Source organism: Cygnus olor, chromosome 12 (assembly GCF_009769625.2).
Source record: "Cygnus olor isolate bCygOlo1 chromosome 12, bCygOlo1.pri.v2, whole genome shotgun sequence".
Taxonomy (NCBI): domain Eukaryota; kingdom Metazoa; phylum Chordata; class Aves; order Anseriformes; family Anatidae; genus Cygnus; species Cygnus olor.
In genome coordinates this window covers 1,248,059-1,261,166 of record NC_049180.1, presented here as the reverse complement: position 1 = coordinate 1,261,166, position 13,108 = coordinate 1,248,059, and the positions used below count along the sequence as shown (strand labels likewise).

The window sequence follows — 13,108 nt, the reverse complement described above, 5'->3', positions numbered from 1 at the left end:
CAGTGCCGGGGTCCGGCAGCCCCAGCCTCGGTGGCGGCTGCCCCGTCTGCTGGGGCACAGGCTGTCATGTGTGTGCCCACCCTCCTCGGGAGGAGGAGCTGAGGGAGACGGCTTTAAAGTGGTGCAGAGAAAGGGCCCTTTCTTCCCCATAACTGCCACCGAGCCCTTGCTGAGCTCTGAGGACGCCAGGAAGGGCTGGCAAGGAGGGCGGCTGCGACACCAGTGGGACGCTGGTGGGGTGGGGGGGCCCTTCCCCATCTCCCCCGCGCTCAGGGCGCCGCGGTGCCCATGTCCTCTTGACCTCGCAGCTGGGTGCTGCAGGAGTGCTGGCGGGGCCAGCTGGGCACTCAGGGGGCCTGCAGGTGCTGTGGGGGGCCCTGGAGCCACGGCCGCCATCCAGGGAGCCCCCAGGGCTGAGGTCGGGGCCATGTCAACATTGGCCCCCCTGCGCCTGCTCCGTGAGCCCTGGAACGCCAGCGAGGGCAACCAGAGCAACGCCACGGCCGGGGCTGGCGGCGCCTGGTGCCAGGGGCTCGATGTGCCCAACGAACTCTTCCTCACGCTGGGGCTGGTGAGCCTGGTGGAGAACCTGCTGGTGGTGGCCGCCATCCTCAAGAACAGGAACCTGCACTCGCCCATGTACTACTTCATTTGTTGCCTGGCCGTCTCCGACATGCTGGTGAGCGTCAGCAACCTGGTGGAGACGCTCTTCATGCTGCTGATGGAGCATGGCGTGCTGGTGATCCGCGCCAGCATCATCCGCCACATGGACAACATCATCGACATGCTCATCTGCAGCTCCGTCGTGTCCTCCCTCTCCTTCCTAGGGGTGATCGCCGTGGACCGCTACATCACCATCTTCTACACCCTGCGCTACCACAGCATCATGACGCTGCAGCGGGCCGTGGTGACCATGGCCAGCGTCTGGCTGGCCAGCACCGTCTCCAGCACCATCTTCATCACCTACTATCGCAACAACGCCATCCTCCTCTGCCTCATCGGCTTCTTCCTCTTCATGCTGATCCTCATGCTGGTGCTCTACATCCACATGTTCGCCCTGGCCCGCCACCACCTGCGCAGCATCTCCAGCCAGCAGAAGCACCTGACCGTCTACCGCACCAGCAGCCTGAAGGGAGCCGTGACGCTCACCATCCTGCTGGGCGTCTTCTTCGTCTGCTGGGGGCCCTTCTTCTTCCACCTCATCCTCATCGTCACCTGCCCCACCAACCCCTTCTGCACCTGCTTCTTCGGCTACTTCAACCTCTTCCTCATCCTCATCATCTGCAACTCGGTGGTCGACCCCCTCATCTACGCCTTCCGGAGCCAGGAGCTCCGGCGGACGCTGCGGGAGGTGGTGCTGTGCTCCTGGTAGGCACCGGCCCGGACAGACGGATGGACAGACGGACGGACAGACGCGCCATGGGGCGTTCCTCCTGGTGCCCCGACCGGGCCGGGTGCCGGGGGGCTGCCCGGCCTCGCGGTACCGAATAAAGGCTCTTTGCAGTGATGCTCTGCCTGGCACCGCCGTGCGGCCCCGAGCGCCGCGGGGCACCGGGAGCCTCCGTGCGGGCTGCCCCCGCCCGCACCCGCCCTTTATCCGCGGACCCATCGCTTCCCGTTACCGGGACCGCGGGCACCGGTTCCGGCCCGCTCCCGGCACCGGCGGGGATTGGGGGGGGTCCCGGCCGCCCCGGGGGGCGCTGGAGCGGGGGGCTGCGGAGCGCGGCCGCCCCCGGGCGGGACAAAGGCAGCCCCGCGCCGCCGCCGCCTTTGTTCTGCGGCCGCGCACGCTGCCGGCCCGCGGGGGGGCCCGGAGCCGGGACAGAGCCCCCCGGCCCCGACGGAGCCCCCCGGGCAGGATTCGGGCCGGGCTCCCGCTGCCCCGGGGATGCTCGGACCGGGTCCGGTTGCCGGTGGAGCCCCAATCCCCGTGGGGGCGGGCGGGGCCCGTGCTTCCCCCGCGGGGGCCGGGGTCCCCCCACGCGTGGCCGGGTGGGCGTGCCGCCTCCCCTCCCCCCCCAGCGGCTGCGGGGACCCCTCCCCAACCCCCCCCCGCGTGTGTGTGGGTGTGGGTGTGTGTGTGGGGGGTGTTCGTGTGTCAACGACCCCCGGTACCGGGGATGCTCCGGTTGGGCGGTGCCGCGGCACCGGGCCGGGCTGAGCACGGCGCGGCCGGGCCGGGCCATACCGGGCTGGACCGGACCGGGCCATATCGGGCCATATCGGGCCGTGCCGGACCGAGCCGTGCCGGTGCCGGGCGGCGGTGCCGCAGGGCTGTTGCAGGGCTGCGGCGGCGGGCGCTGATTGGCCGCGGCGCGGCGGTGACGTCAGCGCCCGGCCCGGTGCGGCGCGCGGCCCCTATAAAGGCGGCGGCGGCGGCGGGGCCGCCCCCCGCGCTGCCGGTGCCGCTCCGCTGCCGGTCCCGCTCCGCTCCCGCTGCGCTCCCGGCCCGGCCGCACCATGAGGGAGATCGTCCACATCCAGGCGGGGCAGTGCGGCAACCAGATCGGCGCCAAGGTAACGGCGGCACCGGCACCGGCCCCGCCCCGGCGCTGCGGAGCGGCGGACAAAGACCCCCCCCCCCCCCCCCCCCCCGCCGCCGCCATCCCCCCCCCCCGCCCCTCCTTCCGCCGCACCGGGCGGACAAAGGGCCCCGCCCCGCTCCTTTGTCCGCCGCCGCCGCCCGGCTCCGCCGCCGCCCTTCAGCACCGCGGACAGCGCCCGCCCCCGCGGCGGACCCGGTACCGGGAGGGGCCCCGCCGCCCCCCACACCCCCCTGGGGGCACCCCGGGATGCGGGGCGGGGGCGGGATCCCCCCCACCCGGTATTTCCCCACCCATCCCCGGCGCTGAGCCCCCTCCCGCGGGTCCCGGGCTGCGGCAGCCCCGGTGCCGGTCCCGGGGGAGGTCCCGGGGAGGCGGGGGGGACACGATCACGGCACGGGGCCGTCGCCCCCGCTGAGGCCGTGCCCCCCCCCCCAGTTCTGGGAGGTGATCAGCGATGAGCACGGCATAGACCCCAGCGGCAACTACGTGGGCGACTCGGACCTGCAGCTGGAGCGCATCAGCGTCTACTACAATGAGGCCTCCTGTAAGCCCCCGGGGACCGGGGCACCGCTACCCCCCCGTCTTTGTGTCCCCCCCCCCTCCATCCCGGTGCTGCCACCCCCTGCAGGGACCCTGCGGGGCGGGGGGGGACAGATACGTGCACCCAGCCCCATGGGGGGACAGGGGGAAAATGAGCTCTGTGAGACCCTGTGGTTTGGGGTGGGATGGGCGTGTGCACCCAGCTGCGTGGGACCTTATGGATTTTGGGGGGGGGAAGAGGGGGGGTTGACATGGGTGTGCCAGCCCCATGGGACCCTGGGGGGGAGATATGGACATATGCACCCAGCCCAGTGGGGAGCCTTTTGTCTGGGGGACCAACACATGCACCCAGCCCCGTGAGCCCCTGAGGCTTGAGGACAATGAGTGCGACCCCGGGGGGGCCGGGGCGGCGTCGGGTCCCCTCCAGCACGAGGTCTCTCCGCAGCTCACAAGTACGTGCCTCGCGCCATCCTGGTGGACCTGGAGCCGGGGACGATGGACAGCGTGCGCTCGGGTGCCTTCGGGCACCTCTTCCGCCCCGACAACTTCATTTTCGGTAGGCGGCCACGCCCTGTGCCGCGGGCTGGGGGGGCCGGGATGGGCAGCGCCGGCGGGGCCGCGTCCCTCACCTGTCCGGCCCCAGGGCCGCCTATGGGTGCGTCCTCACGGCGCCGAGCCCGGCGGCTCCCGCTCCCCACCCTGTCCCAGAATCAGATCTCGGTGCCGTGTCCCCCCCCAGCACCCATCATGTCTTTTGTTTGTTTTTTTTTTTTCCTCCCCCCTTTCCCTTGCAGGTCAGAGTGGGGCCGGCAATAACTGGGCCAAGGGGCACTACACAGAAGGGGCCGAGCTGGTGGACTCGGTGCTGGACGTGGTGCGGAAGGAGTGCGAAAACTGCGACTGCCTGCAGGGCTTCCAGCTCACCCACTCGCTGGGTGGTGGCACGGGCTCGGGCATGGGCACCCTGCTGATCAGCAAGGTGCGCGAGGAGTACCCCGACCGCATCATGAACACTTTCAGCGTGGTGCCGTCCCCCAAGGTGTCGGACACGGTGGTGGAGCCCTACAACGCCACCCTCTCCATCCACCAGCTGGTGGAGAACACGGATGAGACCTACTGCATCGACAACGAGGCGCTCTACGATATCTGCTTCCGCACGCTCAAGCTGGCCACCCCCACCTACGGCGACCTCAACCACCTCGTCTCGGCCACCATGAGCGGCGTCACCACCTCCCTGCGCTTCCCCGGGCAGCTCAACGCTGACCTGCGCAAGCTGGCGGTCAACATGGTGCCCTTCCCACGCCTCCACTTCTTCATGCCCGGCTTCGCCCCCCTGACGGCCCGCGGGTCCCAGCAGTACCGCGCCCTCACCGTCCCCGAGCTCACCCAGCAGATGTTTGATGCCAAGAACATGATGGCCGCCTGCGACCCGCGCCACGGCCGCTACCTCACCGTGGCCACCGTCTTCCGCGGCCGCATGTCCATGAAGGAGGTGGACGAGCAGATGCTGGCCATCCAGAGCAAGAACAGCTCCTACTTCGTGGAGTGGATCCCCAACAACGTCAAGGTGGCCGTCTGCGACATCCCGCCCCGGGGGCTGAAGATGTCCTCCACCTTCATCGGCAACAGCACGGCCATCCAGGAGCTCTTCAAGCGCATCTCGGAGCAGTTCACAGCCATGTTCCGCCGCAAGGCCTTCCTGCACTGGTACACGGGCGAGGGCATGGACGAGATGGAGTTCACCGAGGCCGAGAGCAACATGAACGACCTGGTGTCCGAGTACCAGCAGTACCAGGACGCCACGGCCGAGGAGGAAGGCGAGATGTACGAGGACGACGAGGAGGAGTCGGAGGCGCAGGGCGCCAAGTGATGCCGGCCCCGCTCGCCATCGCCCCCCGGCCCCGCTGCTTCCCGGGGGGGGCCCCGGCCTCGCCCCTTCGGTGTCTGCTCCCCCCCTCCCCCGCCCTGCGTTAGCTCGGCCCCTCCCGTGACCCCCCTGGCCTCCCCCCCTCCCCCTTTTCGTTTTTTACTGGTTCGTGTCTAATATTTTTTTTGGAATACTCAATAAATTTATTGCTGTCCGGTTCCTTCCCTGTCTGTGTCTGCTGGGGGGGGGGGGAGGCCCGGCTGGTGGTGGTGGGGGGAGGCCCGGCTGGTGGTGGTTGGCGGGGGGGGTGGTCGGGGCCGTGCCCCAGCCATTGTCACCCCCCGGACAATGCCCCGGGGGCGCCCCCTGCTGTCCCTTGTCCCAGCTGATGGCCGGGGGGGGGGACACAGCCCCGGGGGGGGGGATAGGGCCCGACTCGGGGGCAGCAAGGCTCAGCCCCCCCCGGGGGCTTTAGGGGTGCTGGGTCCCCCTGCGGCGGGGGGCCGGGGTGGGGCTGGGGGCTCGCTTATAGGGCCGGCTCCCCCCCGTACCCCCCCCGGGCGCTGCGCACTCCGCCGGCCGCCAGGGGGGGCAGGAGGGGGGAGTGGCGAGGGGGGCCCCGCCCCCACGGCGCGGGCGGGGCCGGTACCGGGGGCGGTGCTCAGCCGGTGCGGTGCGGTGCCGGTGCCGGTGCCGGTGGCGGTGCCGTGCCGGTGGCGGTGCGGCGATGGCGTACGACGAGAAGCTGGCCCGGTTCCGGCAGGCTCACCTCAACCCCTTCAACAAGGGCCCCGAGCCTCCCGCCGGGGGGGGACCCGAGGAGCCGCCCCCCGGTGCCCCCCCGCCGGCTGCCCGGCGGCCGGAGCCGTGCCCGGGGGACGCCGAGAGCCCGGAGCGCCCCATGGACCTGGGGCTGGCCGAGGACCACTTCTCGCGGCCCGTGGTGAGTGGGGCGGACGGGGGGGTCGGGGACCGGGGGCTGGGGGGGTCGGGGACCGGGGGCTGCAGCCCCCCGCTCCCCCCGCCCCGTCCCGCCCCGTCCCGTCCCGTCCCGTCCCGCAGGGCCTGATCCTGGCGCCCGACGTGCGGCAGCTGCGCCGCGCCATCGAGGAGTGCAAGCGGGCCATCCTGGCGCTGCCCGAGCACTCGGAGCGGCAGAAGGACGCCGTGGTGCGGCTCATCCACCTCCGGCTCAAGCTGCAGGAGCTGCAGGTGCGGCCGGGGGCTCCGGGGGGGGGGGGCGGGGGGTTGGAACAGGGGGTCGGGTGTCCTGCGGGGGTCCTGAGGGTTCCGGGGGTCCTGAGGGGGTCCTGGGGGCCCTGGAGAGGAGTCCTGAGGTTCCGGGGGGGTCCTGGGGGCCCTGGAGAAGGGGTCCTGAGGGTCCTGGGGGGGTCCTGGGGGCCCTGGAGAGGGGGTCCTGAGGGTCCGGGGGGGTCTTGGGGGCCCTGGAGAGGGGGTCCTGAGGGTCCTGGGGGCCCTGGAGAGGGGTTCTGAGGGTCCGGGGGGGGGTCCTGAAGGTCCGGGGGGGTCCTGGAGAGGGGTTCTGAGGGTCCTGGGGGGGTCCTGAGGGTCCCGGGGGTTCTGGAGAGAGGGCCTGAGGGTCCGAGGGGGGTCCTGCGGGTGCTGGGGGGGTCCTGGGGGCCCTGGAGGGGGGGGGTTCTGAGGGTTCTGGGGGGGTCCTGAGGGCCCTGGGGGCTCTAGAGAGTGGGGTTCTGGGGGTCTGGGGGGGGTCCTGAAGGTCCCAGGGTGGGAGTCTGTGGCTCTGGGGGGGCCCACACTGACCCCCGCCGCCCGCAGGACCCCGACGAGGAGGAGCCCAACATCCGCGTGGTGCTGGAGCACCGCTTCTACAAGGAGAAGAGCAAGAGCGTCAAGCAGACGTGTGACAAGTGCAGCACCATCATCTGGGGGCTCATCCAGACCTGGTACACCTGCACAGGTGGGTCGGGGGCCCAGACACCCCCCCCCCACGTCCCCTCCCCGACCCCACGCTGACGGCCGCCTGCCCGCAGGGTGCTACTACCGGTGCCACAGCAAGTGCCTGCCCCTGGTCACCAAGCCCTGCGTCAGGTCCAAGGTGAGCCACCAGGCTGAGTACCAGCTCAGCATCTGCCCCGAGAGCGGGCTGGACAGCCAGGACTACCGCTGCGCCGAGTGCCGGGCACCCATCGCCCTCCGTAAGGCACCGGGGGGCTGTGGGAGGGGGGCGTTGGGGCTCTGGGGGCTGCGTGGGGCTGGGGAGAACTGGAGGTGGGGGCTCTGGGGCTGTGGGGGGCTGGGTCTGGGACCCCAGCATCGCCCTCTGGGTGCTCTGCGCATCCCGGGGTGCGGCGGCGGTGCCGGTGTGGCTGCGGGTGCCGGTACCGATGCGTGTGCCGCCGCAGGGGGGGTGCCCAGCGAGGCCCGGCAGTGCGACTACACCGGCCTCTACTACTGCAGCAGCTGCCACTGGAACGACCTGGCCGTCGTCCCCGCCCGCGCCATCCACAACTGGGACTTTGAGCCCCGCAAGGTGCCCGTGGTGCTGGTGGGGGCCGCGGGGTCTCTTGGGGGGGATCACTTGGGAGGGCATGTCCCCGGGCAGGGGTCCCTGGGGGCCGTGTCCCTGGGTGGAGGCCACTTGGGGGGCTGTGACTCTGTTATGGGGTCCTGGGGGGGGGGGCCAGCTCCCTGGTCCGTGGGGCCGTGGGGACTGGGAGGCCCCAGTGTCCCTGGGCGCAGGGTGACGGTGGCGGGCACGCAGGTGTCGCGCTGCAGCATGCGGTACCTGGCGCTGATGGTGTCGCGGCCCGTGCTGAAGCTGCGGGAGATCAACCCCCTGCTCTTCAACTACGTGGAGGAGCTGGTGGAGATCCGGGTGAGCGCGGTGGGGCCGCGGGCGGGCAGGGGCTAGGGGGGGGACGGGGACCCCTGGATGGGGCTGGTGGGAGGGATGGCATTAAGTGGGGAGGGGGCTGGGGCCAGCAGCGCCTGCTGGGGGCTGGGAAGGGGGAGCAGGGCAGGGTGGGGGGCGGCGCTGACTGGAGGTGTGGCGGTACCTGAACTGCTGCAGGGCTGGGGCCGACCCAGCGTGGCCTTGTCCCTGTCCCCAACCTGTTCCTGTCCCCATATCCTCTCCCACTCCCGCACCATTACCTCAATCTCATCCCTGTCCCTGTCTCCGTCCTGCCCCTGCCACCACCTCTTCCTGTCTCCTCCCTGTCCCTGTCCCCCCGCGCCCACCCGCAGAAGCTGCGCCAGGACATCCTGCTGATGAAGCCGTACTTCATCACCTGCAAGGAGGCGATGGAGGCCCGGCTGCTGCTGCAGGTCAGGCCTGGCCTCAGCGGGAGGGAGGGAGGCCGAGGCCAGGGAGGCCCCCGGGCGCGTGGGCACGGCGGTGACGGGCGCAGCGCTGACGTCTGCCCGCCCACAGCTGCAGGACCGGCAGCACTTTGTGGAGAACGACGAGATGTACTCGCTGCAGGACCTCATCGACATTGAGGCCGGGCGCCTGAGCTGCTCCCTGACCGAGATCCACACCCTCTTCGCCAAGCACATCAAGCTGGACTGCGAGGTGAGCGGGGTGGCTTTGGGCACGGCCCCGTGGGGCCAGAGCCACGTGGAGGGTGTGTGTGGGGGGCTTTGGGGGTCCCTGCCAAGCACCCAGGTACCAGAGCCCCTCTGCCCCCTCTCGCCGCAGCGCTGCCAGGCGAAAGGCTTCGTGTGCGAGCTCTGCAAGGAGGGCGACGTGCTTTTCCCCTTCGACAGCCACACCTCGGTGTGCACCGACTGCTCCGCCGTCTTCCACAGGTACGGCGGGTGCCGGTGCCTCGCTGCGTTCCCCTCGGGCGCTGCGGCAGGGGGGGCCGGGCAGCTCCGGGGCCCTTCCCGGCGTTCCCTGACGCGTCCCTTCCCCGCAGGGACTGCTACTACGACAACTCCACCACGTGCCCCAAGTGCGCCCGGCTCAGCCTGCGGAAGCAGTCCCTCTTCCAGGACTCCGTGGCCGAGGCAGAGCCCTAGGGAGGGCCCACCCCCAGGCGTGGGCTCTGCGGGCTCCCAGCCCGTGGCCCCGGCTCCGCCGCGAGCGCGCCAGCGGAGCCGGAGGAACGGGCTCTGCCAGGAAGGGCGAGGGTGCCAGGACAGGGCTGAGGCTGCCCTGGATTTCTCTCCATCTCCACGCGCTCCCAAAGGGCTGGGCAGGGTGTGCGGGAGGAGAGCCGGGAGCTGGGGGGGGGGGGTCCTGCCCTGGGGCGGCTGCCGGCAGCCACCGTGCATGGCCCTGCCTGGTTGGACACTACCTGCTTGGATGCTGCTGGTGGGGGGGAAATACCACTTGGTTTTGTTCCCCCTGCACCATGGGACACACTTTAGCACAGTGAAGGACAGGGCCAAGGGGTTGGGGGGAAAGGGGGGGGGGGGAGTTAAGGGCAGTGCCCGTGTGTGACACTACGGCAGGGGTCCTGCACGCTGCTGGTCCCCCCCCACTCTCGCGGTTGCTCGCTGCTGCTCGTGGAAGCCCCCACTGCGTGTGGCCCCCCACCCGTGTCCTGTCCCCCAACACTGCTCCTGCAACACTCGCCCGGTCTCTGTCGCAGCAGCGTGGCCTTTTTGCACAGCGCCGCAGTCGTGACCCCATCTGGGGGCTGCTTCTGGCAGAGCGGGGGTCACCGGCTGGGGGGCTGGGGCTGGGGGGGCTTCGGTGGGCTTGGGGGGGGGGGGGCACCGGGGCAGGCCCTCACGCACGGGGTCTGGTTCTCCTGCCTCACAGGCTCCCCTGCATCCCTCCCCATTGCCTGCCCTACGCCTGGTGCTGCTCCTGCAGGGGCTCCCCCCGCTGGCGGCACAGGGTCCCCTCTAAGCCGCCCCCACCTCCGGCAGCTCCCCCCCAACTGGGGGTCGCATCCCCCCCTTTCCCCCAGTGACGGGGCAGAGCCGTGGCCGTGGGTCGCTCGGTTTTACCGGTACACACAGCTGCTACATGGTGGCGGGTGGTACGGCGCGGGCACCGCGCGGCTCCTGGCCCCACCGAGCCGGGGCTCCCGGGGGCCAGGACCACGGCGGAAGGGAGGTGGGGGCCGGGCAGCGCGGCCCCCTTTGTGCTACAGGGCCGGGAGGGGCCGGTTCCCCCTCCCCACCAGGCCACCGGCTTTGGCATCGCTTGGTACCCGCGGGCTGGGGCTGCCCCCGCCGCCCAGGGCCACCCCCAGCACCCCAGCCAGTCCTTCGCCCCGCACGGCTTTTCCCAGGCAGGGCATGGGGAACGCAGTCGGAAAACGCTGAGGATGAGGCGCAGGGCCCGTCCCCGGGCCCGTCCCCACCGCCTGGGGCAGCTCCTACTCCTGCTGCGGCCGCTCCACCGCCAGGAAGGCGTCCACGGCGCCTGGCTGCAGCTCCGAGTCGCTGAGGTGCTTCTTCTCCCGGCCCTGCTCCCGCGCGCGGGTCCAGGAGGGCGAGCGCAGGTACCCCGCCCGCAGCATGGCCTGCGGGTGCAGCCCTGCGGGGACAGCAGGCTCAGCCCGTGCCCCCCCCGGGGGACGGCAGCGGGACGGGGCGCGGGCGGCCGGTCGCTCACCGCTGGGCGATTCTCCGGCCGCGTTCTCCTCGTCGGAATCGGCGAAGACCTCGGCCAGCTCCTGGTCCGACATGTCGGTCAGCTCCGTCAGGTCGAGCAGGTCGAAGTGCACCTCCAGCGAGGACACGCTGCTCAGCGGCTCTGCGGGCAGCGGGACGGGGGTGGGCACGGCCGGGCACCGCGGCGCCAGGGTGGGGACGGCGGGGCTGGGGGCCCTGGGGGGAGCCGAGGGTGCTGGGCGGGGACCCAGGGAGGGACGAGGGGCTGAGGGGGACAGTGACCAGTTGGGGGGGGGGGGGGGGCCCTGGGGCAAGCAAGGGGGCGCGGGGGCCGCACTCACGTCTCCGCTCGGTGACCTGCAGCAGGCTGGCGGTGGGGATGGGGATGCCGCCCTGCTCCTCCACGGGGACGTCGGGGGCCTCCTCAGCCGTCCCGGGGACAGGGGTCCCCGCCGTTCGCTCCGGGGCCAGCGTCTCCTTGCCCAGCTCTGCAGAACCGGCACCTGCCACGTTGGTGCGGGGCCGGGGCAGTGACGGCAGCTCCCTCCCGCGGCCCCGCCGCCTGCCTGGGGCTCCCCGGCTGAGGGGGCTGCGGGTCCCCGGGACCCCCGCGGAACAGGCAGCGCTCCGAGGCAGCTGCCGTGGGCCCCGCCAGCCCCGGTGCCGGCAGCCCCCCGCCCCTCGCAGCCCCTTTGTGTCGGCGAGACAAAAGCGCAGCCTGTTCGGAGGCCGGAGCCCAGACAAGAGGCGTTTTGTCTCCTGGGGAGAGCTGGGGGGGAACGGGCAGACACGGCACGGTGCGTGCTGGGCGGCCCCTCCGGGGGGGGACAGCCGGGGCTGGGCTGGCCCCGAGCACGGCCGAGAGACCCCCCCGTGCGTGGGGTGGCACCAGGCACCGCGGTGGCACCCACGGCCCCCAGCCCGCCCGGTGTCACGGCTGCAGGTGAGCAGACCCAGCCGCGTGCCACTGGGCCCCGCCACCGGTTTGCTGCCGGGTGAGACGGCACGGGGCGCGGGGACAGGCTCGTCGGGGCAGGGGGTCACCTCCTCCCCCCGGGGAGGTGGCAGCGTGGTGGGGCAAGGGCCAGAACCCCCCCCCCCCCCCCCAAAGGAGACAGCACAAGAAAGGGGGAATTTCAGGGACATTTGGCTGCGGTGCTCGGCGCAGAGGGCAGCAGGCAGCCCGTGCGCCTGCCCCGACAGCGGCTGCACCGTGCCCTGGGCTCACAAGGCGGGACGGGGCGCCCACCACTGCCACCACCTTCCCTGCGGCAGGGAAACCGGGTCCCCACCCCGCTCCTCGTCCAGGAGCAACCCCGTACGCACCCGTCCCCATGCCCGGGGGAGATGTGGGGCTGCCCCCCGCCACCACCCCATGCACCACAGCCCCGGTGGGTGACGTCCCCGTTCCCCCCCCCCGGCGTAGCCCCCACCCACCGGGGCGCTGCTCCCTGCCGCAGCAATCCCCCGTGGCCCCCGCGCTGCTGGGCTTCGGCCGCCGCTCGGGCTCCCCGGCGAGGAGCGGGGGGCCGGCAGCAGGGCTCGGCGCGCTGCTGACTCACGTCAACCGCAGGGTGAGACAGCACCGGGCTCCGGCCACCCCAACCGGGGGGCTCCGGCCGCCTCGACGGGTCCCCGACCCCGCTAAAGGGCCCGGCGGGGCGGGAGGGCACGGCGGGCTTGTGGCCGGGGCGGTGGCACCGCCGCGTGCGGGGCACACGCAGGAGGGACGGGCGCGCGCGGGAGCTGCTCGATGCCACCGGCGTGACCCCGCTGCGGCGCCGGGGACCCCCCGGCCGCACCCCCGGGGCCACCACCCCCGTCCCCGGGCGCTGCAGGCGGGCGGCAGCCCCAGCACCCCCGCGTCTGAGGGTGCCCCGCGCACACCTCGCCCCCTGCCCCAGGTGAAGCCCCCCCCCCCCCCCCCGGTAATGCGGGGCAGGGGGCTGAGATGTGCTCCCCCCCCCCCCCCCGGGTCCCCCGCCCCACAGACACCCCCCTGCACACCCTCACGCTCCCCTGGTGCACGTATGCACCCCCTGACACACCCCCTGCACCCCCCCCATTGCACACACCCCCCTCTTGCACCCCCCCCTTGCACACACCCCCCTTGCACACCCCTCTTGCACACCTACCCTTGCACACACCCCCCTCTTGCACACCCCCCTTGCACACACACCCCTTGCACACCCCCCTTGCACACCCACCCCCTCTTGCACACCTACCCTTGCACACACCCACCCCTTGCACACCCCCCTCCGTCCCCCCGAGCCCCTCCGTCCCCCGCTGCCCCCCCCCGGGGCCCCGGTGACGGGCTCGCCGCTGCCGTTGCCACCGCCCCCCCCCGCCCCATCCCCGCTCACCTGCGGCGCCGCCCGCTCCCGGAGCCTCCATGGGCCGGACCGGGCCGGGCCGAACCGGGCCGGTGCCGGTGCCGGTGCTGGGCGGGGCGGGCCCGGTGCCAGCCCGCAGCCCGCACGCTCCTGCCCGCCGCGGCGGGGGCGGGGATGGGGGCGGTGCGGGGGCGGGGGCCGGGCCCGGGGCCGCGGGGGGGGGGCGGCTCATCCTGCCCGGGGGGGGGCGGCGGGCACCGGGACCC

General features: G+C 72.7%; 3 protein-coding genes across 3 annotated transcripts; 2 read left to right on the top strand and 1 right to left on the bottom strand.

The window, feature by feature from the left end:
• The first annotated feature begins 158 nt into the window (after window positions 1-158).
• Window positions 159-5,173, top strand: TUBB3 (tubulin beta 3 class III). The gene is made up of 5 exons (XM_040571547.1): window positions 159-1,368; window positions 2,367-2,517; window positions 2,982-3,090; window positions 3,532-3,642; window positions 3,881-5,173. The coding sequence occupies exons 1-5, from the start codon at window positions 428-430 to the stop codon at window positions 4,954-4,956; spliced, it is 2,388 nt and encodes a 795-aa protein (XP_040427481.1). The 5' UTR covers window positions 159-427; the 3' UTR covers window positions 4,957-5,173.
• A 422-nt stretch (window positions 5,174-5,595) lies between these two features.
• DEF8 (differentially expressed in FDCP 8 homolog) lies at window positions 5,596-9,515 on the top strand. Its single transcript, XM_040570977.1, has 10 exons — window positions 5,596-5,896; window positions 6,016-6,165; window positions 6,751-6,892; window positions 6,966-7,130; window positions 7,338-7,465; window positions 7,697-7,810; window positions 8,182-8,262; window positions 8,369-8,509; window positions 8,636-8,745; window positions 8,856-9,515. The coding sequence occupies exons 1-10, from the start codon at window positions 5,681-5,683 to the stop codon at window positions 8,956-8,958; spliced, it is 1,350 nt and encodes a 449-aa protein (XP_040426911.1). The 5' UTR covers window positions 5,596-5,680; the 3' UTR covers window positions 8,959-9,515.
• Window positions 9,516-9,879: 364 nt separating this feature from the next.
• On the bottom strand, window positions 9,880-13,032 carry DBNDD1 (dysbindin domain containing 1). Its single transcript, XM_040570978.1, has 4 exons — window positions 12,873-13,032; window positions 10,851-10,997; window positions 10,511-10,651; window positions 9,880-10,432 (listed from the first exon to the last, which is right to left on the bottom strand). The coding sequence occupies exons 1-4, from the start codon at window positions 12,901-12,903 to the stop codon at window positions 10,272-10,274; spliced, it is 480 nt and encodes a 159-aa protein (XP_040426912.1). The 5' UTR covers window positions 12,904-13,032; the 3' UTR covers window positions 9,880-10,271.
• Window positions 13,033-13,108: the final 76 nt, after the last annotated feature.

Coding starts and splice junctions, on each gene's coding strand:
- DBNDD1 (XM_040570978.1), bottom strand. CDS start 12,903: ATGGAGGCTCCGGGAGCGGGCGGCGCCGCAG. Junction 10,652..10,850: donor GCAGGTCACCGAGCGGAGAC/GTGAGTGCGGCC, acceptor CGCTGCCCGCAG/AGCCGCTGAGCAGCGTGTCC. Junction 10,433..10,510: donor GGCCGGAGAATCGCCCAGCG/GTGAGCGACCGG, acceptor CTGTCCCCGCAG/GGCTGCACCCGCAGGCCATG.
- DEF8 (XM_040570977.1), top strand. CDS start 5,681: ATGGCGTACGACGAGAAGCTGGCCCGGTTCCGGCAGGCTCACCTCAAC. Junction 6,166..6,750: donor TCAAGCTGCAGGAGCTGCAG/GTGCGGCCGGGG, acceptor CGCCGCCCGCAG/GACCCCGACGAGGAGGAGCC. Junction 8,510..8,635: donor ACATCAAGCTGGACTGCGAG/GTGAGCGGGGTG, acceptor CTCTCGCCGCAG/CGCTGCCAGGCGAAAGGCTT.
- TUBB3 (XM_040571547.1), top strand. CDS start 428: ATGTCAACATTGGCCCCCCTGCGCCTGCTCCGTGAGCCCTGGAACGCC. Junction 1,369..2,366: donor GAGGTGGTGCTGTGCTCCTG/GTAGGCACCGGC, acceptor GCCCCTATAAAG/GCGGCGGCGGCGGCGGGGCC. Junction 2,518..2,981: donor GCAACCAGATCGGCGCCAAG/GTAACGGCGGCA, acceptor CCCCCCCCCCAG/TTCTGGGAGGTGATCAGCGA.